At 34.8% G+C, this 23,655-nt stretch overlaps 2 protein-coding genes and 1 long non-coding RNA gene across 7 annotated transcripts in view; all 3 read left to right on the forward strand.

The window, feature by feature from the left end:
* Positions 1-317: 317 nt before the first annotated feature.
* Positions 318-23,655, forward strand: part of LOC105391561 (rhomboid-related protein 2) — a 34,327-nt gene continuing 10,989 nt past the window's right edge. The window contains exons 1-5 of one of the 5 annotated variants that reach the window (XM_048626367.1): positions 318-636; positions 2,535-2,668; positions 3,044-3,168; positions 5,487-5,528; positions 11,352-11,592. In XM_048626367.1, the coding sequence (XP_048482324.1) occupies positions 550-636; positions 2,535-2,668; positions 3,044-3,168; positions 5,487-5,528; positions 11,352-11,592 (629 nt within the window). In that variant the 5' untranslated portion in view covers positions 318-549. The remainder of the gene's footprint in view (positions 637-2,534; positions 2,669-3,043; positions 3,169-5,486; positions 5,529-11,351; positions 11,593-23,655) is intronic. The other 4 variants (XM_048626369.1, XM_048626368.1, XM_048626370.1 and 1 more) reach the window with 4 other exon arrangements.
* Positions 11,837-13,248, forward strand: LOC105393521. The gene is made up of 2 exons (XR_007267174.1): positions 11,837-12,366; positions 12,671-13,248. It is a non-coding gene; the product is annotated as an uncharacterized LOC105393521 (long non-coding RNA).
* LOC125489689 lies at positions 15,333-17,857 on the forward strand. The gene has a single exon (XM_048626366.1). The coding sequence runs from the start codon at positions 15,455-15,457 to the stop codon at positions 17,660-17,662; it is 2,208 nt and encodes a 735-aa protein (XP_048482323.1). The 5' UTR covers positions 15,333-15,454; the 3' UTR covers positions 17,663-17,857.

Genomic DNA, 23,655 nt, shown 5'->3' on the forward strand with positions numbered 1-23,655 from the left:
ATAACGTCAATGCATACACGTTAATACAACGTTATAAAACGTCCTTGTGTCAACGTTACAGTGGTTACTAAAATTTTAGCAATCTAGCTAGGTCTATCAATCTAGCCTACGAGATAGGAAATTGAGGGATAGGGACTCTGTAACGTCTACTATCTTTAATATTACAACATTACAAGTAGCTTTTTTAACAATTTAGAACACAGACTTATGTGATGGCAGTTGGCAACATTTTAACGACGGCAAGGAGGTGATAGTTCTCTGCACGTCAGTGTCAGAGATGACTGATGACAGAACATAATAAATTGATTGACATTGACAGTTGATAACGGTGATTCAGTGATTGCGGTCGTGGTTTTTTTAAATATTAGATTACATTTATTTTATTTTAAAACATGATACAAAACACGAACTTACCGATTTAGTGATTGCTTAAACTGCCCTTCGTAGAAAAACCTAAAGTGAGATCTCTTCCGGTCATAAAACTGAGTGGACCACTTATAAATGGTCAATGTTTTGTTTGAAACTTGTTTTGAGTGATTTTTAGTGAAAATGCCTTCCGGACAGAGGGAAACCACCGTATCGGTGCCGCTGACGCCGACTCGGTCAGACCTGTACTGGCGCCGAATATTTTCAAAGGTAACTTTTCATACAAAAGTCGACTATTTACGTATCTATCGTGGTATTAAATTTTCTTTTACAAGTATTGTTTTTCAACTTTTATGTGAGTAACTCAACAACACGAATACTTGCAGGAAGTTATCGTACAATTAGTGTAGTAATTAACCTGGTTTGGTATGTGTACCAAAGTGTTTGCTATATCTCTGTGTCAGCATTTTAAAAGGTATTATTAACACGTTTACGTAAATAAGTACCTATAGAGTGACGCTCTTAAAATTACGAGTTTTCTGTTTGTAACAACCATTCACGATTCTGTTCATACTGCATATTAGACCATATATCAATAAGTACACATGTTTTGGTTTATTCTTATTGTTTCCCTAAAATCCATGACTGGCTTCCTATAACCTAAGGACATAGTGGGTGTAGCTATAGTTTTTCTCACTGTAGAAAACTAAATGCAAATCTAAATGGCTCTGTGATAGTACAGCTCATGTGCTGCTAGATAGAAGTTAATAGACACCATAAAAATTTCATTCTTCACTTCTTGTATAAATACATATAGTGTCAACTTTACTAGGCCCTCAAATCATATAGTTTCAGACTATTCCATAATCACTATTATACCGCACCTGTACATCATTGGTAAATCCAAGTGAATAATCTATGAAAGCAGCTAGTTATCATATTATCACCAACATTGTAGACACAAAAAGATTACTTGAGTTTGTAATCATTGAGCGCATAGTTCCACATTTATGAACTGACCAACATGGTATCATTATTTCATTACATCAGATTAGATAAAACAATGGATACTTCTTGTGGACATACACATTATTTATACATAGGTAATGTAGTTTACATTGCTACATTAATATTTATTTCAGAATATGTAAATGACTCATAAATTTGTAAAACTAATTCTTCAGAACAGAACTTAATAATGAGGCTGAAGGCATCATCCAATGGGCACCCTCACATTTGATGATAATATGATTACTGTAACATTTCACTTAAGAAAATGCATAATTTCTTGAGTGGTTTTGTGAGCATAATGTGGCTAATCTATAATAAATAACATATGACTGGTAAACATAATCTACAGACTGAAAATTTGATACTATCAACAAGGATTGCATTCTCACAAAAAAATGATAGAAAGATCTTTGATAAAATGCATTGTGCTTGACTGTGTAAGTGCAAGGTCTGATATTATAAAAAAATATATGTGATGACATGTAAACTACTGTACTGGTACTTTTGTTATGCTATTATTAGCTACACATAAAAAACAACAACGTCGCATCTTACCACTCACTTACTCTACCATTGAACACCTGCGAGTGGGAAGGAGGAAGGAACCTGCGTTTTTACGACGTAAATGCGTATCTTCTTTATGTAACACACACACACGCACTCACGCCTTGTACTAATGTACTCCCTTGCGGGGTAGGCAGAGGTGCATTGCTGCACCCACTTTTCGCCAGAGTGTTATGTTAGTCCCAATGTAATAGGGGGCGGGTCTATTGCCATTTTACGGGCACATCCAAGACCTGAGAAAAAATATCTGTGTTTAAACAAATATCTGCCCCAGCCGGGAATCGAACCCGGGACCATCGGCTCAGTAGTCAGGGTCACTAACCACTACGCCATTCGGTCGTCTTCTTTATGTGTGTTTTTAATAGCGTGCGGATTTGCTCAGGCACGCGGGATTGCCCCGCACGCGTGACACCCACAAGTGTTATTTTAATACAACTATTTATTGTAATGTGTGGAATACGCACGCGGGACACGTTAATATGGTGTGCGATCCCGCATGCTTGATGAAATCCACACACTATTAAAAACACCCCCCATGTTTGGGCTCCCTATGCAGCTAAATCCACAAAACTACACCCTTCTCTCTCTCCCAGTATGACAAGGACAAGGACAACAAGATCTCGTATGTGGAGCTGAAGGGCATCATCGAGAGCCGCGAGTACGACCACGACCTGCCCGACTCCGTCGTCGACAAGATCATGACGCTCGCCGACAGAGACAACTCTGGGTAAGTTGATGTTTTCAATTTGTACATACGGCATAATAGACAGTCCACCCTCAGTACACAAACATACTACCCACTGGGTAAGTTGATGTTTTCAATTTGTACATACGGCATAATAGACAGTCCACCCTCAGTACACAAACATACTACCCACACAGCTTCTAAGCACGGTGATTATGGCGATAACCCTCCAATCCTACATACTTTCGGATCTCCGGGTCCCTCTGGGTAATTATAAGATCCCTAGATCGTCTACTGGCTTTCTGGCGTGAACTTGGGTGGCTTAATAGCTGGTCCTTAAATGCGAAATATCAGCTTGCCCCGATAGATAGAGGACATCTATGTATGCCTGTGTGTAATACTTATTGTACTTCTCAGGTACCTCGACTTTGCCGAGTTCGTGGAGATGATGCACAACCCGATGCTGAAGCCGGTGTTCGGGCACTTCGTCGCCAGATACGTGCACTCCATCATCCCGCAGAGGAACCCTGTTGATACTACCGGTAAGAACTGGTTTTGATTGCACCGAAATCAGTAACTGCAGGTGTGAGAAGAGGATGTGAATAAGTGACCAATAGGGATAGTTTATTTTCGTAGAGACGTAAAATAAAGTGATGCTATTGGGCGACATAGATATCCTTAGCAAACCTGCGTCCGCTACGCGCGCGGGTTCGTTATTAAACTCGTTGAATACGCGTAAGCGAATAGCGATATAGTGACGTTTACCTACGTCGATAACGAACCCGTGTAGCGGCAGCTGTTGGATCCCCATTCGTATAGCTGTATTTTGATAATTTGGTCCCAACTTCGGAGAAACATTTGTCGGAGGTCCGTTTCAGATTCCTCCCAAGCATCAACAGCCTTTAATAAAGTTCTACGGAACTCGGATAGAAAAATCTCCTTGACCCCTTAAAGTAAAACATTAGAATAACGTATAATCTTGCTATTTTATAAGTGCATCGTGTATTGTAAATGAATGCAGTTGAATTAATAAGGTGTATGGGCACTGCATGTGAATGTGTTTGAACATTTAAATATCTTTGTAAAACTGCAGGAATCGTATCTCTATTATAGATTACTGGTCGATGGTCTTTTGTAAATATCTCTCAGCATTTTATATCAACTGGTGATAGATTTGAAAGAAATTTAAATAGAATTATCATCTTGAGAGTCTGTAGATGAATTAGCATAATCTTTACTTGACGCAAATCTTCAAGTATCAGTCTAGCCTGCCGAAGGTTACGTCTGACGTCATCGATGATATATTCCAATCATGGTGATCGAAAAACCATAAAAAACCTTTCTGCAACTTCAAGTAGGAACCTAGGTGTTACGCTTGTAGAACATTTGATATTAGCTGAGATTATCAGGGATCTATACATATATAATGTATACATTATATATGTATAAGTATAATCTATACATGTATATGTTACTGTAAAAGCCTGAACAACGGTAAATCCTAGGATTTACCAGTAAATCCTAGGATTTACCAACATGAGTTGGTAAATGTAAGGATTTGTGAAAATGGGTAATTTTTTTCGGGCTTTTACCATTAGAATTTGGTAAATGCTAGGTTTTACCACTGACACCTAGTAAAAGTTGGTTTTGGGAATAAAATAAAGATTAATTATTACCTATTCATTTATTTCAATCAAAAACTTAAATTATTTTCTTTCAGAATTTATATTATTTTTTATGAACAGTCATTTTAAAACCTTTAAATCAACATAATTATTTTAACAATGTGCAGTGTAATAATCATATATTTTTTCATTTTGTAATTATTATCCACCTCTAAATTATTTCCTAAATAGATAAAATTAAAACAATTAAAATGTCTTCTCAAAAACATAACAGAATCGATATTATATATTTTTTTTTTTGTTAATTATTGGCATTTATTAGTAGGTACAGAAATAAACTTGTTGAAAACAAATTAGCTTGTAACTTAACAAATAAATTGAGAAAAAAACTAAAGATAATTACCTACCTATTATTAAAGATAGGTAGCTAGGTTAAAAAAAAGTACTTGTTACAACACGGAGTGCTGTTATGGCATTTTGAATTACAAAGTAATCCTGATGACTTGCTGGGGCACGGGTCTCCTTCCAATGAAGGAAGGGTTTCGATCTAGTCCACCACGCTGGCCTAGTGCGGGTTGGTGGACCCCAACACAAGTAAGCTTGTGCTGAGCGAGTTGTCGGGTAAGTGGGCAACCCGACTGTCAGACATTTTCAAGCCGCCCAAAGGCCTCTGACTAGGATTAAGGACTGCTGCCGAAGCAGCAACCGAGACCCACGGCTTAACGTGCCGTCCGAAGCACGAATGCATCCAGAAAAGAACCACTTGAAATCGGTCACCCATCCAATGGCTGACCATGCTGGTTGTTGCTAAACCTCAGTGATCAGTTACGATCACTGAAGCCCGCTCGACTACGGACGCTTTGTTCGACTACGGAGGTTATAAGTTATAACCTGGCTTTTTCAACATTTACCGTGCCTTAATGTAAATCCTAAGATTTACCAAGTGAATAGTGGTAAAAGTGCGAATCGCAAAATCTTTCGGGCTTTTACGATTAAGAGTTGGTAAATCTTAGGTTTTACGCGTAAATCTTAGGATTTACCGTTGTTCGGGCTTTTACAGTAACATATACATTATATACAATGTAGAACTGTAATATATTGTTTTATATAAGTACTATTTCTACTCACCAGTACCTATTACCAAAATTATCCTTCTACAACTTGTTCCTGCTGTTAAATTCAGCCAATAATTTAACCTTATGTGTTGGTGATTAACGACTAATTTTGTCCGCTAGGCACGTGGCCCGGTTTCCGCTCGGTGTCGACGACTGACGGTGGTAATTCCTTCTTTTTGGTCTAAATTTTGATCTAATGTTTATGTTCTCATTGCCTTTGTGTTCTCATGTCGCTGTCCGTCCATCCATCTTTGTACCATAGAGAGCTTTGGGTACAGATTCAGCAGTAGTCGTTCAGCTAAATTCTGAGGACGAATATTTTTTATCAGAGCTTTTCATTATATTTCAAGTTCATCTGCTATCTCTTCGTCCATGATGCAGCAGAAGCATTGATTAGTCAGTTTTGGCTAATGACATGTCTTTGTTCTGATAAATAATCTCATTTTGGATACACATATCTGCCTCAATACGTGTAAATACGACGTATTGCATTCAAGAATACTGAATAATATTGCTTTTTCTAATCGTGTATAATCATTAATCATACATCAGCATACTTAGTTGTAAAATAACCACGCTTAAGCTTTTGATATTATTCTAATATGAGGGTGATGTGCTATACATACTACAAAATCTTAGGTTCCTCTAACGAATTAAAACATAGCTGACCGTTACCAATCGGAATTTGCAAAAAATAAGATCCATTGACACACAAATGCCTGTTTATGCCTGTATATTTATTGGTACTTTCGTTTTCGATTTAAAACCTGCTATGATATGACTGCGACCGAATCAGATACTCTTCGACCAAGATCATCAAAATGTGCAGAAAAAGTTCATAAGTGTGTGTATAGTCATTAAGATTGCCCACGTACCACACATTTTTTCCAGATAGTGAATGGTTTTAAGCAACATGTGTGCGATATTTTTAACCGTACAAGTAGTGAGTGACATGTCATAAATATTGAGTTAATCCGTAGATAAACATTACGATTATTTCTAAAGAATAGATGTGAGCTAATATGTATGTGAGGAGTGAGGCGCATCAAAAAATTTCCCAACTCAGCATGTGCTGAAAATAGGCGAGGTCACAGCTAGTTTTCAGTTGTTACTACCGGTGATTCACCTATTCACCTGTATTATAGCGACTAAGTGAACTCAACCGGCACTCTTAGAATGAGTCATTGTGTTTTCCGCCGCGATTCTAAAGCGAATTGACTTTCCTTGTAATTTCCTTTATGATGGTATGTATTGTATACCTATATGTACCTATTATATGTATATTATGAAGTTCCAATTTAAGATTTCATAAAGCCTTTAGTACTATAGACTGCTTATTACTTATTAAAAAAATATTATTTATTTACTTTTGCGGAGTAAGAGTACACGCAATTTCATACTTAGGGAACATAAACTTGCTTAATAATATAATAATGTACGAATTTTCGGAGACGATTTTTATATATTTGCCGAATAACAACCGCCACGCGTTGTCGCTTGGGACGTGAACCAAAACTTTTCTTTATGTGTAACTAGCAGATCCCGCGAGCTTCGCTTCGCCTTAAAAAGTTTTGCTGTGGGAATTCCGGGTTAAAAAGTAGCCTATGTTCTCTCTCAGGGTCTAGACAATATGTATACCAAATTTCATTCAAATTCGTTCTGTAGTTTTGACGTGAAAGAGTAACAGATAGACATACAGACACAGTTACTTTCGCATTTAAAATATTAGTTAGGAAGTTAGGATTTGGATGTGTTGGGTTTTTTTTAGGCTAGAATCCGAATGACTATGCAATGTAGGTGTACTATTATACCGTAGATCAACAACGAGGCACATCCTTTATTAAAATGACTCAGCTCCACTATCTCATCTTATCAAAACATTATCTACAAGCCTTTGAACGATCGTGATGGACTAAAAATAAATTACTTATTACTCGTATTGTATACTAAATGACCTATTACTCGTAAGTTACTCGTATTACTTATCAATAAATAAACAGAATGTAGGTGTATGAAGGATGTCAAAAATATATCAGGCGAAAGGTGCTTAGGTTTCTAGTGTTATTAGGGAATTTCACTTCTACTATTTCTATCTACACCCGAGTCCGCATTGTTCTATTATTTCTATTGACAGAATTACTAGGGCATGCAGATTTTGCCACCATTGCTGACGGGCGACACAATGCGAGTATTGGTTCCGGCCAGGTTCCGGCACATAAATAAATAATAATAATCAAACAAAACACAACTACGATTTTTTGCCGCAAAACAATGAGATTTTTGTGTCTGGATCAAAAGCCCACTTGTTATAGGTATTTAGTATCTCCATGGATATATCAGGACATACCCTGTTATTTTATCAGCATTCATGGGATACAATAACGGTTGGGATACAAATTCGGTTTATACGTGGAAGTGTTGAAATATCCCCTCAATATAAACAAAGTTATCAACGACAGTGTCTGATGATAAGGGCTTTACAATATACCTACCTAATGTAGGGTATAGCTATCAGAGACCTTGACTGAGTATCAATCACTAAGGATTAGGAGGATATAAGTAATGCACAAGTTATCAAAGTGAAGCGTTTGTAGGTATGCAGTTTATAGGGGTTTTCCTCTAGATTAATGTTGACTCGATACATATTCTCATAATTTTGTTAGGTATTCTTTGAATATTCGTTTTTGTTCAATTATTTAGAATAAGATTTTCAGTGGTCATATCCAACCACACGGATGTAAAGTTTATCGGTATGAATTGGTGAATGTTACGTTAATTTCGCACGCAACTATTAAAAAATACTGCAGTCTTCAGTACATTCCAAAGAGGTAGTCTCGTAGCGCCTCGCAGCGACCATTGAGCAAAGATGAGCAAACCATCGTTATGTGAATCACAGAAATAAACACAGTGACGACGAATGGGAATAAAAATCCATAGCGAGTTTCCACAACAGCTGGCAAAAATCGGCATAAAGTGGCGTAGACATAATGGGGTCTATACAAGCCAAGAGATGTTTTCCTTATTTTTATAATCAAAAAGTTCTTCTTCAATTGAGTACGGAAGTAGGTAACCGTATTCCTCCTTCTTGTTCTAGGAAGACGCTATCGTTCCAGGTCTCAGGTGTTCCCCCTGGAGCGCCCCACACTAGTGCTTCTACCCACCACCCACGTCGGTGTACAGACTACTACTGCTAGGCGTAAATGAACTGTTTATTAAGCCACAAGCAAATGCCAAAAGGATTTGAACAAAATAAATATTCTAATAAGTTCAACTGTTTTGTAGTTATATTACTTAATTGAAATTATTTTGATTAATAATTATCTTTTTTGGTCTCGGGTTAAGAAGTAGATAACACGTGTAGATTAAAATAGTTCATATATAGTTACTGTTAAGTAAACTTAATTGGCATTTCTAACATATTCATAATTATTCCGCATATTTCTTAGTTACGCCTTCACTACAAACAAAAAAATTACCGTAGTCGAGTAGTCTCAAAAGTTCAAAGTTCAAAAAAGTAGTCCCTTAACAAGCTATGTAACGTTGTTCTATATTTTTACACCTTAGATAGTTGTAGGTTGTACTATATTATAGCTTCTTTAGAAAATCTTTGATTTAGAAAACATTTTTATATTCAAATAGAAGTCAAAGAAGAAATACGGAACTAATACACGCATAAGGTCGGAGGAAAAATGTTGAAGATAAATTCGCTAAATTAAACTGTTACCTGACTATTATTGTCAGGCCATTGACGGGACGTGGCTATGCGAGATATGACCATCGTGATAAAACTTATTTACTTTGCAACCGAGTAGTACATACTACGTATTGCTCATAATTTTGTAAATATGTATTGTGTCTTGTGAAATATTGCAATAATGAACAAGGCAAGAATACTAAAACATTGAACAAGGACAGTTTTGATATATTTTATCTTCGAATTTCGGGGTAATCTTACCGACATGCATTTCATGGGATATTTTTCGGCAGCAAACTCTCCATACAAACTTACCAAATACTATTGCTGAATACCTTCAGATTAAAAGACATAGACTTCATATTAGTAGTATTACCTATTATATTATCAGTTCATAGGTAATAATACTCCGGTTATTATTAAATCAAAATCTTTAAAATTCTATCACAAAGTCAAGCCAATATTCCTAATCCACAATGCCTACTCATTATCGCATACCGCGTCCATCACTGATCCACCTCGTATCTTAGCAACCCGCAGTCGCGTCGCAGCCAGCCCCCGAGGCGCTGGCAGCATCAGGCCGACCGCGCTGGCTTGGTCTTCGACCTACTCGTAAATTTATGAACGCTGTAGGTCTTCGTAAAATTGACTTATGACGTTTTTGTGAGAAGTTTTGGTCTTTTAATTCAATGTCTGTCTGTGATAAATCAAATTAATTGTGAAATTTATAGTGTGTTATTGCTGTTATATTTGTTATGAAAGACGATAAACGGTTCCTCAGTTGAGTAGTATTTTATTCAAAACTGTTAACAAAAATGTGGTTGAAAAATTGCAAAAGAAAGTCTGGTTGTTATCGGGAGTTGAGGGACAGCCGGGACGAGTGTGTTCGCCAGTGTGGATGGTCTGACAAAAAAGTTTTGTCTTATGTGCAGGAAATATGCGATTTTTTAGGTATGTCCTTCTCACTAATCCATTTTATTCGATGTGCTCTTGAACTTAAGCCTACGTTAAGATGCACTATCTAAAATTTTTTCGCAATAATGCATGTCGGCACATTTTACAACCGTATAGGGTAAAAATAAATAAAATAAGGAAAAAGTAAATCTGAAATCTATGTAACAATCTGCCGATCGGGCGGCCTTGGTCCTAATAGGAGCATCTGTCATTGTGTACATCATTACTGCTAACTACATCATGGCTTGTGTGTGTGTCTGTCTGTGTGTGTATCTGTATGTCTGTCCTACAAGTCAAGGTGATGGGATATTGAATGTACGGTTTGGTGGTAATTCTTAGGCGACTTGCTACATTTAAACAAAATTAAGTCTATTGCTCTCTTGCTTTGACAGTAGGTATACTGACTGAGCAGGACAGCAATAGATTTAATTTCATTTAAATCTTTAGTGCAAGTCACCCTTAGTTACTTAAGATTAAAATCCTTATGTATACCGTAATAAATCTATTTGCCCACTATTAATTAAACAATTAATGATTAGGCATTTTTTTTAATCACAAGATTCACAAGTTATCGATGCCCCTTTACCTGTAGATATTAGATAAGTACAGGGATAATTTACGAAAACATCGCTAAATGATTCTATGTACTTTGCCTCAATTATAACCGTGCTCACTTCTCACATTGTGTAAATAACATAAAATATAACTTAGTATATTATATACAGTAGAATAGATTGTAATTAATATAATTAACACTGCATGTCACAATACTAACACGTTTTTTGTCTCTCTCTTTTTTTGTGTTGTTCCCCCCAACCCTTACTTCCCTTTTTATGTTTGTGTTTTACCTATCCCTGCCTCCCTGTAATATTATTAAACGAAATGGTCCACAAATCAAATAACTTCAAAAATTAAAATATTTTCCCGCCGAAATTATTAATATGGCTTTCAAAATATCCTATAACTGCGTTTAAAATACCGCATTCGAACGATTCCATTTCGTTCATCCCGACTAATTCCATTATCGCAATTTGCGCTTTTGCAACCTCTCCCGTTGTAATTGGTTAAGTGCCTGGACACGCGGCCGCTGCGTGATGCATTGTCCACTATTCACGACAACGAGCTATTTTTGCACTCTAACTGTTCCGTATATGGACCATTCTAATAAAATGTCTTCATTACTTATTTATGTAACAAATTATTTCACGCCTTTTAATGGCGTCAAAATCATGACCCTGTTTCTTAAAACCAACCCCATCCTGGACCTCTAAACCCCATTCCTCAAAACAATAACTCCCGCACCCCAACCTCCTTCCTGTACCTTGTGCCGTATACAGCCAGTGGACGCTCCAAGTGTTACTTCACGTATACAGACGGCACCTACGAGGAGGAGTATTCCTGCTGGCCTCCAGCAGTCTGCATGATCATCATCTCTCTCGTGGAGATCGTGCTGTTCTGCTACGACGCGGCGCAAGGCAAGACCGACGCGACGGGACCCATCGCCAAGGTGTTCATCTACAATCCGCATCGGAGGGACCAGGCGTGGAGGTTCCTCACGTACATGCTTGTGCATGTTGGGTGAGTGCGTATTTTATGTATTTTTTGGAGTTTCTATTCCCCGTAAAGCTCACAACTGCTGGAAAGCATAATCAATTATATTAGGTACATGAGGCATAGATGGTAGAGTTAGCTTGTTGTAGTCGTCGTTGTAAACATGTAAAACTCCTAAGTAGTTAATAAGGCGAAGAAACCAGGAAGAGATTCGTGCTTCAATTGAGTAAGATATTGCCAAAAACTTTCCTCTGACAAAACTGAAGTCTGTAAGTAGTGGGTATACGTGGGTTCTGGCTCACCCCCCACCGTCCTCCTCGCACCCCTGTTTTTTGGAAGTCACGGGCGAACCACCAGCTAAAAAAAAAAAAAAAAAAAAAAAAAAAAAAAAAAAAAAAAAAAAAAAAAAAAAAAAAAAAAAGTGAAACCCCCCCCATCTAAATCGATTGCGCTGGGTCCTGCATCGCTACGTTGCACCGTTCCCGAGATAGTTTTTGGGATTCAGGGACTCCTAGATGATTTGCTAATCACCACTAATGACCTGTGCACATTAATGCGAATTCAGCTATTTCTAAGAATACTTGTTTGCTCGTTAAAATCAAGATCAATAATTGACAAACCATTTGTAATCAGGAATACTTGTTTGCTCGTTAAAATTCGATCGAAATTGGTATAAAACACCAACGCTGCGATGATATCTTCACAGTTTGCGCTTCATATCCCGAGGAAGAAATAAATCAGCTTCTACAAGTGTCAAGGAAAGTGAAGAGTCTTCGTCAGTTCATTGTAAGGATCATGGATGTAAGTTACTATTTTATTCTTCTATTTTGTTGCTTATTTCCTACTATATCAGTATCGTTTTCTTGTTTTATCCGACTACGACAATGTTATGTTTATAAATCATTGGTTATGTATGTACCTACGTAAAACTGACTCTATTTCATTGATTTTAGAATGAGGTGTTGGATTTGTCTTGATCTATGAAGTGTTCTACTTATACATATAACGTGATATAATTATATGGCGGATATTAAATATCATTTTCCGTGATCGGTTATTATTTTGCTGTCTATATTATCGTACTTACCATTCACTTTTGTTGTAGATTACACGCTGTATGAAGAATGTAGAGGACACCGATGTGGAGGAAAATACCTACAAGCACTATTACTTTCCTCTATCTGATGATGAGGGATCATACCAACCGCATGCCAAACGAATTGAAACAATCGACGAGTTCTTTGAGGAACCAAAGAATAAGAAAAGGAAATGCTCTTCTACCGTTGGACGATCCACTAAAAATGGAATGGTTTATATTTCATCCAACTCCGATGATGGAACCGGTGCGGCGCACCTAATAAAAATAGAAGTTTACAACCTAAAAAAATTAGCGAATATCGAGCAGAACCAGCATTGGAAACATGCAGAAGTTCGCGTTAAATATTATGCGAAACCAGGCGATAAACACAACGATCGAACTCGTGAGATCATTCACGCTATTACTAAGCAAATTGCAACCAAAGAAGATTGTGAAAAATACTTTTACAAAAATAAGGATGAATAAAAAAAGGAAATGCTCTTCTACCGTTGGACGATCCACTAAAAATGGAATGGTTTATATTTCATCCAACTCCGATGATGGAACCGGTGCGGCGCATCTAATAAAAATAGAAGTTTACAACCTAAAAAAATTAGCGAATATCGAGCAGAACCAGCATTGGAAACATGCAGAAGTTCGCGTTAAATATTATGGTAATCAGGAATACTTTTTTGCTCGTTAAAAACAAGATCAATAATTGTTATCGTCATTTACTAAGTATCTATTAAGTACGATAGAAACTGGTATAAAACACCAACGCTGCGACGATATCTTCACAGTTCGCGCTAAGTGCATAACTCAAATGCTCCTTACTAATTGATTACATCATTTAGTAATAGCAACTTACCAACACAATATTTAAGTGTTCAATCATTTCAAACTAACAGTGAATCGTGTGGTTTAGCGGAGCGAAAATGGATACAAAGTGTGTTAGTATCTTTTTTGCATCGTGTGATATAGACGACGATTTGCAGTGCTCTTATTTCGATGAAGAACTTATTAACATTTGTGAAAACGTTGAATCTAGTGAATTGGACTCATATTTTGATCCATATTTCGATGAATACCTCTATAAACTTTGTGAAGAAGTTGAAAATAGGTAAGGCTTATAATTTATTCATATTTCTGTTTTGTGATTGAAATTCAAAGCATAGTTTGCTTATCATACTATGAATTTCTAACTTTTTCGTAGTGTAATTTTGACAATGGTTTGTGAAACATAAATAACATGTACATTGTGGTATTTTTTGTTTTAGTCTGCATGTTCAAGTTGGGGGAGGTTTCAAGAGAACTGCTGGGGAGAACCTCTCCAATAGCGAGAAGAAGCAACGTGTAGATGAGTCACCTACCGCTCGACCATCTAACAACGAGGAGCAGTCTGACACCAACTCATCATCTTCTTCATTCAATCATGATGTATCTGCTGAAACATCTAACAACGAGAATGAGATGGTACAGTGTTTAGTGTGCAACATTTTATTAAAAAAGAGGTATTTAGCTAATCATTATAAAAGTAATCAACATAAAAATAATACGTTTAAAGCACATCATAGTTTACCAAATGTAGAATTGATTGAAGCAGCGTTTGGAAAAAGAATTTTTACGTATAGGATTACTAGGCCAGATGATGATGTAGAATTTGAGACAATAGAATTATTCATTGATTCCTTGAAAGATAATATTTCTACTTTGCTAAATGATGGTATTGAGAAATTAAAAACTTTCAAACTTAATTTCATCTTACGTGCAAAATTCATTCAACAAACTAAAGACATTACAAATATATTTGACTTCCAAACACCGAACTACATAATTAATGAGTCAGATGATATAACCATTTTCCTGGAAAGTCTTAAGGAGACAATAGCTCAGAGGATTAGTGAATTTGAGAAGAAAGATAGTGGGTGGAGCGTTCAACATATAATTAGTTTAGATATGAACATAAATAAATTTAACCCCTTACGTGGATCATCTTACATAGATTTACCTCATGACATTAGATTGAAGAAAGCTGTTATAAATGTAAAAAATGCAGATGTACAGTGTTTGAAATGGGCTCTTCTCTCAGGACTGTATCCTGCACAAAAAAATGCAGATCGCGTATCATCTTACTCAAAATATGAAAATAAGCTTGACTTTACTGGCGTTAAGTTTCCAGTCAAGTTAACAGATCTTCATAAAGTTGAACGTTTAAATAATATTAGTATTAATGTCTTTGGTCTAGAATACAATTCTAAAACTAAAAGTAATACGGTGATTGGACCATTATATTTTTCTAAGTCCCCCAAACAAAACCATATTAATTTATTGTATGTAACTAGTAATAACGGTAAAAATGGTCACTATTGTTACATAAAAAACTTATCCCGCCTAGTGAGCAAACAAATAACATCTCGAAATGATGCCATTCACATATGTGATGGTTGTTTACTGTACTTCAAAACAAAAGAAGCGCTTACTACTCATAAGGCTAATGATTGTGCTCATATTCGTACTGATCTTCCAAATTCCAATGATTTTAGAAAAAACTGGTTTGGTGAAAGAGTTCCAAATAATAGATTATATTTTGAGAAATTCGAACGGAAAATGAGGGTCCCATTTGTAATTTATGCTGATTTCGAATCGCTTTTAAAACCGATTGAGTCATGCTCTAATGATCCGACTATATCTTCAACTACGAATGTTCAAAGACATGATGTGTACAGTTTTGGATATTATATTAAATGTTCTTATGACAATGAACTTTCAAAATATGTTACATACAGTGGTGAAGACTGTGCTCAGGTCTTTATGAAGAGTTTGCACGATGACCTTCAGGTTATAAGTAGAAAAAACAGTTTTCAGAAATGCCCCATTTCCTTATCTGAAGAAGACAAAAAAACTATTTGTCAAGCCACTGTATGTTACATATGTGAAAAAGATTTAAACTCAGAGCAGTATATTGATTATGACTGGTACACTGGTGTCTTTTGTGGTGTTACACATGAAGTGTGCTCTCAAAAGTTCCATAAAGTTCCATTTGTACCGGTAATATTGCATAACTTAAGTAACTATGATGCGCATTTCATTGTGCACGCTTTGAATTTCGCTGAAGGTGAAGTTTACATAATACCACAAAATAAAGAAAAGTATATTTCGTTCTCTAAAATGTTAAACATAAATGGAAAACGAGTAAGTTTGAGGTTCATTGATTCATGTAAGTTTTTATCTAGTAGTTTAGAATCCTTAGCCTCGCATCTGAATGATGATCAGTTCAATGAACTCAGAAAAGAATATCCAAGAAATGAGGATTTTAACCTGTTAAAAAGGAAGGGGGTGTATCCCTATGAGTTCATGACTTCATTTGATTCATTAAAAACTCCATCATTGCCATCAATAGACCATTTCTATAGTTCACTTACTGGAAACACCATAACGTCTGAAGATTATACTCATGCTCAAAACGTTTGGGATCATTTCAATTGTCGTAACATGGGAGACTATTCCGATCTCTATTTAAAAACTGATGTATTACTTTTAAGTGATGTATTTGAAAACTTTCGAAATGTTTGTATTAAAACTTATGATTTGGATCCAGCCCATTATTACACTGCTCCTGGTTTAAGCTGGGATGCTATGTTAAAATGCACTGGAGTAGAACTTGAGTTGTTAACTGAATTTGATAAAATAGCATTCATAAAATCGGGTATACGAGGCGGTGTTTCACAATGTTGTAACAGGTATGCAAAAGCAAATAATCCTTACATGAAAGATTATAAAATTGAGGAGCCTATTTCATACCTAGCTTATTACGATGCGAACAACCTATATGGATGGGCCATGTCTCAGTATTTACCTATATCTGATTTTGAGTGGGAACAGACTGACATCAATTATAACGTATCAATAACCTCAGATATTGGATATATTTTAGAAGTGGATCTGCAATACCCTGACAACCTACACGATTTTCATTCAGACTTTCCTCTATGCCCTGAAAATGTTGTTATTGGAGGAAGTAAAGAAAGAAAATTAGTACCAAATTTGAATGATAAGAAAAATTATGTAATACATTACAGAAATCTTTTACAATGTTTAGATATGGGTTTGAAAGTAACAAAAGTGCACAGAGTATTGAAATTCAAGCAAAGTCCGTGGTTAAAAAAATACATCGAACTAAATACTCAATTACGTACATTAGCAACCTCAGACTTTGAAAAAGATTTCTACAAATTAATGAATAACTCTATATTTGGGAAAACCATGGAAAACATTGAAAAAAGAGTCAATGTTAAGTTACTTACACACTGGGAGAACCGTGGCAAGACTCAAGGTGCTGAATCGTTAATAGCTCGCCCTGAGTTTCATAGTCTTTCCATATTTTCTGAAAGTTTAGTAGCAGTACAGTTACATAAAACAAAACTTTTCTATAATAAACCAATATATTTAGGTTTTAGTATATTAGATATATCGAAGACATTAATGTATGATTTTCATTATAAGTATATGAAACGGAAATTTAGTAATATTAAGTTATTATACACTGATACAGATAGTTTAGTTTATCAAATAAATTGCATGGATTTCTACAAAGAAATCAAGGAAGATCTTAACGAGTATTTTGATACTTCTGACTATCCTAAAAATAATGTGTATGGATTTCCTTTAGTGAACAAGAAAAAGTTAGGATATTTCAAAGATGAAAACAATGGGAAGCTGTTTACTGAATTTGTTGGATTACGATCCAAAATGTATGCCATGCAAGTTGAAGATAAAACTATAACAAAAGCAAAAGGTGTAAATAAATATGTGACTAAAAACCTTAAGTTTAATAATTATAAGTCGTGTTTATTTGATGAAGATATACAACTAGCTGAAATGTTTAGGTTTAGATCCATTAAGCATGTAATATTTACTCAAAAAATAAATAAGATTTGTTTGTCTTACAATGATACAAAGCGCTATATTATACCAAACTCAACCAATACTTTAGCATGGGGTCACTATAAGATAAGGTAAATTAGTTTAGTAGTTATTAAGTGATAATTTGTAAATAATTGTGACAAAGCATTGTTTAAATTAGTTTATGATAATAAGTACTTACGATGTTATTTTATATTTGTAAAATGAGTAATATTAAGGTGATTTTTTATATTTTGTCTTCATATCTTAGTGTAAGCTTGAAGAGAGTAAACGCGTTTAACTTATTTTTAATTATGTTTCATTTTGAGCACCCGTTTACTGCCATTGTGGCTGGTCCAAGTGGTTGTGGAAAGTCCAATTTTGTCTGTGAATTTCTAAAACATATGAAAAAAATATGCAGTCAAGACTACAAAAATATAATGTGGTGTTACGATGAGATGCAACCATTGTATAATCTAAAAGGTGTTGAATACTATCAAGGTATTCCAGATTTAAGTATGTTTGATGGAAAGGAACCACAACTGATTATAATTGACGATCTTATGAGAGAATCTGATGGTCGTGTAGTTGATATATTTACGAAAGGAAGCCATCACAGAAACTTAAGTGTATTTTATATTACTCAAAATTTATTCCATCAAGGGAAAGGACAGCGTGATATATCACTAAACTCTAGTTACATAATTTACTTTAAAAACCCTCGAGATAAAACTCAAATACGTTTTTTAAGTAGACAACTTTCACCTGAAAATGTAAAATTTGTTGAAGATGCTTATAGGGACGCTACAAGTAAACCACATGGATATTTGATGATTGATTTAAAACAAAACACCGATGATATGTATCGTTTTAAAACTAACATATTTCCTAATCAGTACACAACATGTTACATAGCAAAGAAGGGATATAAATATATGAACAGACGTCAGAAAACACTCATTCCATTATAATGAAGTCAAGAGTTCACATCCATGGTGACTTCTTGAGAGCATTACATTTACTTAAACCAAAACATAGAAAAGTTCTATTAAAAGCTTGTGGAGAGGAAGAAATAAATTGTCTATGTGAGTGCATTTATAACGTTTTACAAAGTAAAATTCCTATTAAAGAAAAAGAAAAAAGTAAATTGAACAGATATAAAAATATCTTAAGAAAACTTATCTCAAAAGGAAAAAACAAACTTAGGAAAAATATTATTGTACAAAAAGGTGGTGCGTTTCTACCTATAATTCTAGGATCAGTTTTGACTGCATTGCTTGGTTCAATTATATCTAAATAAAGATGGATCATGCGAAGAAAATGATATTAATTGAACCCGAGGTGATAGAGAAACTAAAAAATAATATTAATAATACGAATACAAATAACCTATCTCGTCTTGATGAAGAGATGCATAAAGTTTTAAGTAAAAAATTAGAAGATAGAGAAAAATGGTCTCTTTATTTACAAACACTACAAAGATATTTATATTTTGTTCGGAAAGATAAAAAACCTTTTGAGATACCTATAATATCATTTGAAGAATCTGAGAGCAATAAAAGTGGTGTAAATGCAGAACCTATAACAGACTTTAACCTAACCTTACCGAAGAAAGACGAAAAGAATCATGATTTTTATACTAAGACGCAATTACTTCAAATGTTACCGAAATCATACGCTACTAAGGGTGAGCTGCTGTTAAATATACTTTTAAATAATAAAGACAAAGTTCATTGGGATCAACAAGGTGTGGTCTTTATAAATAACAAAGAAATTCTTAAAAGCAATATTGTCGACTTACTCAATGATGTTATAAGACCTCTTAAAAATAGTTCACCACGTGGATGGGAAGAATTTGCCACAGTCTTAAAAGAGATACAGGTACCTCTAACTTACATTGGTAATCGAAAAAGAGTGAACTTTATTAATGATATTATTTCGACAACTCCTGATCCTCTTCAGAAACCTATAAATACAGAAACACCGGAATATTCAACACCGGAATATTCAACACCACAAACTGAAAGAACAAAAAGTGGAAACAAAACAAAGAGAAAAATTGATTGGGAAAGATGGAACCCTTATTAGAAATACATAATATTTACTATGACATATCTCATCCAGCTGGTTACAGTAGTCTGAATAAACTATCAGATGCAATGAAAAGTAAGATGAGCAAAGATGAAGTAAAAAAATGGTTAGAAGCTCAAGAAACATACACATTACATAAACCTGTTCAACGAAGGTTCCCAAGGAATAGATATGTTTTATCGAATCTGAATGAACTTTGGCAAGCTGATTTAAGTGATATGCGTTCTTATAGTGAATATAACGATGGTTATAATTATATTTTATGTGTTATTGATGTCTTTAGTAAATATGCATTTGCAAGAGCCATACGAACAAAGAAAGCTGATTCTATAAAAAAATCCTTTGCAAACATATTTTCTGAAGCTAAAGCTACTCCTAGACACTTACAATCGGATAAAGGAACAGAGTTTATATCAAAAAATGTGCGGTCATTTTTGAATGGACATAATATAAATTATTACACCACAAATAATCCAGATATTAAAGCTAGTGTTGTAGAGAGATTTCAGCGCACTCTTAAAATGAAAATGTGGCGTTACTTTACTCATAATAATACTTACCGATATGTTGATATTTTGTCAGATTTACTTCACTCATACAATCACACCATTCATAGAAGTATAAAAATGCGTCCCTGTGAAGTTAGTTCTAACAATATCATGACAGTTTGGAACAACTTATATGGGAATAAAAAACAAAGTATGATGACTAGGAGAGTACACAAACCAAAATTCAATATAGGCGATCACGTCAGAATCACTAAGTATAAACACATATTTCAAAAGGGTTATGAAACAAATTGGAGTGATGAAGTCTTTGTTATCACATCAATAATAGAGCGTTCTCCTTGGGTTGTTTACACTTTAAAAGATTTAGAGAATGAACCTATTACAGGTACATTTTATGAAAAAGAACTGCAAAAAGTAGTTTACGACACCTCTATTAAATACAAAATAGATAAAATTATACGCTCTCGTTACTCAGGTCGCAGAAAGGAATTGTTAGTGAAGTGGAAAGGATATCCAGATAAGTTTAATAGTTGGATACTAGCTTCGAGTATAAAAAATATATGAATCACGATAATTTATATTTAACGTTACCGAGTAACAGTTCTATTTCATACTTTCCTGATAATAAGAGTTTCAATATTTCCTGTACAATGTTTACTGTTCAAGACCATGAAAATATCATAGGTACATATAAAATGGATCGAATAAAATGCATGTTTTCTCTCATCCTCATTACATGCCTGTTATGCGTAGAGAGTTTGACACAATTGAAATAGATATAAATACAAACACAGGAAAGCAGAAACCATTTCAGTCTGGGGCGACCTGTGTTAAACTACACTTCAAGCGCATTCAATACAATGCATGTTTTCTCTCATCCTCATTACATGCCTGTTATGCGTAGAGAGTTTGACACAATTGAAATAGATATAAATACAAACACAGGAAAGCAGATACCATTTCAGTCTGGGGCGACCTGTGTTAAACTACACTTCAAGCGCATTCAATAATGTATTCTAAACTTAATAGTAATATTTGTCCATATGAACATTATTATAGACATCAAGCGGGGTCAGGTGTTGGAGTTATTTACAAAGGAGTTGCTCATCAACGTGGTCATGGAGTTGGCAGTTTCTTGGGTGGTCTATTTCGATCGGTTTTACCCCTACTATCTAATGGAGCCAAGGTCTTGGGTAGGGAGGCATTGAATGCCGGTGTGGGGGTTCTGTCTGACATGGTTAGTTCAAAACCGTTGGATGAGTCAGTCAGAAACCGTTTAAAAGAGGCTACCGGTAATTTGAAACGAAAAGCTGATGAAAAGTTGGATAGAACAATGATGGGCTCTGGATATAAAATTAAAAGACAATGTTTACAAGCACTCAGTCATTCACAAAACCTTAAACGGAAAGCAGTGAAAACAGCTAAAAGGAGCAAGAATATTAAATACAACGACATATTTTCTGATCCTTAAAAATGTCCTTTTTACATAATAATTCTTGTGAATGTGTGAAGTCTGAGTTAGATTTATTTGCATTACCAGCCACTCAAACTAGTATAGAAAGTGGACAGTGGATTCATTACAAACCGATTTCATCCTTAAGTGATGATGGACCCATAGAGTTCCAAGTTCCTGGTACCGGTGATGATTACATTGATCTATCACATACCCTGATCCATATTAAAGCTAAAGTGTTAAACCAAGACTTAACACCATTAACCTTAACAACTGTTGTGGCACCTGTAAATAATTGGCTTCATTCACTGTTTAGTCAGTTAGATGTGTATCTTAATCAAAAACTAGTGTCACCTCCTAATAATACCTATGGATATAGAGCCTATATAGAAACATTGTTGAACTATGGTCCAGCAGCGAAACAGTCACATCTCACGTGTGGATTGTGGTATGAAGACACACCTGGAAAAATGAATTCAACTGATGGGAATAAAGGTTTTGCAGAAAGACAAAAGTTTGTTGAGGAAAGTAAAGAGGTAGAAATGTTGGGTCATTTACATGGTGACATATTCAATCAAGAAAAGTTTTTATTAAATGGTGTGGAAATGTGTATCAAATTGATAAGATCCAGAGACGCTTTTAATTTAATGGCTAAGTCTAATGATGTAAAGCTAAAAGTTTCGATTACCGATGCTACACTAATGGTTCGTAAAGCTAGAATTAATCCTAGTGTTTTACTTGCTCATCAAAAGGTTTTAACAACAACTACTGCTAAATATCCAATAACAAGGGCTGAAGTAAAAGTTTTAACTATACCTTCTGGTATACAAGGCAAAACGCTTGATAATGTATTTCTAGGTCAGGTACCTAAAAGGTTTATAATAGGATTTATAGACAATACGTCCTTCAATGGATCCTATATAAAAAATCCTTATGATTTTGATAATTATGGTATTAACACATTCAGCTTATACATTGATGGGGTGCAAGTCCCATCTAAGGCATTACAACCTGTATTCAGTAATAAAATATTCACTGCAGCTTATCATACATTATTCTCAGGAACCGGTATTCACTTTTTGAATGAGGGAAATGGTATCAGTAGAGATAATTACTCAGATGGATATTGTTTAATGGCTTTTGATTTAACACCCGATTTATCAGCTAGTTCAACAGCCCACTGGAATCTGATTAGACATGGTAGTGTCAGATTAGAAGTACGATTTGAAACTGCACTTACTCAAACCGTTAACTGTATGATTTACGCTGAATTTGATAATATAATAGAGATTGATAAAAACAGAAATGTTACTGTAGATTTCAGTAGTTAGGTTACTAGTTAATGAAAATACTTATAAAATAATTATGTTTCTTAAATACGATTACTAAATAAACTAATTCTATTTATAATTTTTATTTTATTTATTTATTAAAGTCCCAAGCGATTCCCCACTTAAATCATATTTAAGCAAAATATGTTTGGAATGTACTCAGAATAGTAAAAGTAACCAAGTTTGTAGGACGTTCATGATGTTCTTGTAACTATGTTTGTGAATAATTTTTATTTAACTCTCCTGAGTAATAGTTCTATGGAATATTTTCCTCTAAATAAAACATCTAATTTTGTGACAAAGTTACCAAAAGTAATTAAATTAGAAGGACAATGGGCAGTAAGCTTGGTTGAATTTAATTATCCTTGTTCAATGTTAACAGTACAGGAATCTGAAAACATTATAAGTATAACTAAAAAAAGACCATCCCAAGGATTGCAAAATCTTTATACTGAAGATACAAAAATTCATGCAACAAATTATGATACTATACAAAATCTTATATCATCATTAAACTTGAACACAGTTATACAAAATAATAACATTACATTCATTTATAATGACATTACAAAATTTGTATCGGTGGGGATAGACAATGATGCAATATCAGTGCTGAAATTATCACCTAAGCTCTGTCTTCAACTTGGGTTTGAACCAAATGTTAATCTTGTTACAAATCCTATAAGTAAATATCCAGTAAACCTTTATCTGGGATTACCATCACAA

Source organism: Plutella xylostella, chromosome 16 (assembly GCF_932276165.1).
Source record: "Plutella xylostella chromosome 16, ilPluXylo3.1, whole genome shotgun sequence".
NCBI lineage: Eukaryota > Metazoa > Arthropoda > Insecta > Lepidoptera > Plutellidae > Plutella > Plutella xylostella.

What these genes read in the sequence shown, in the direction of transcription:
- LOC125489689 (XM_048626366.1), top strand. Translation starts at nt 15,455, where the DNA reads ATGAAGAGTTTGCACGATGACCTTCAGGTTATAAGTAGAAAAAACAGT.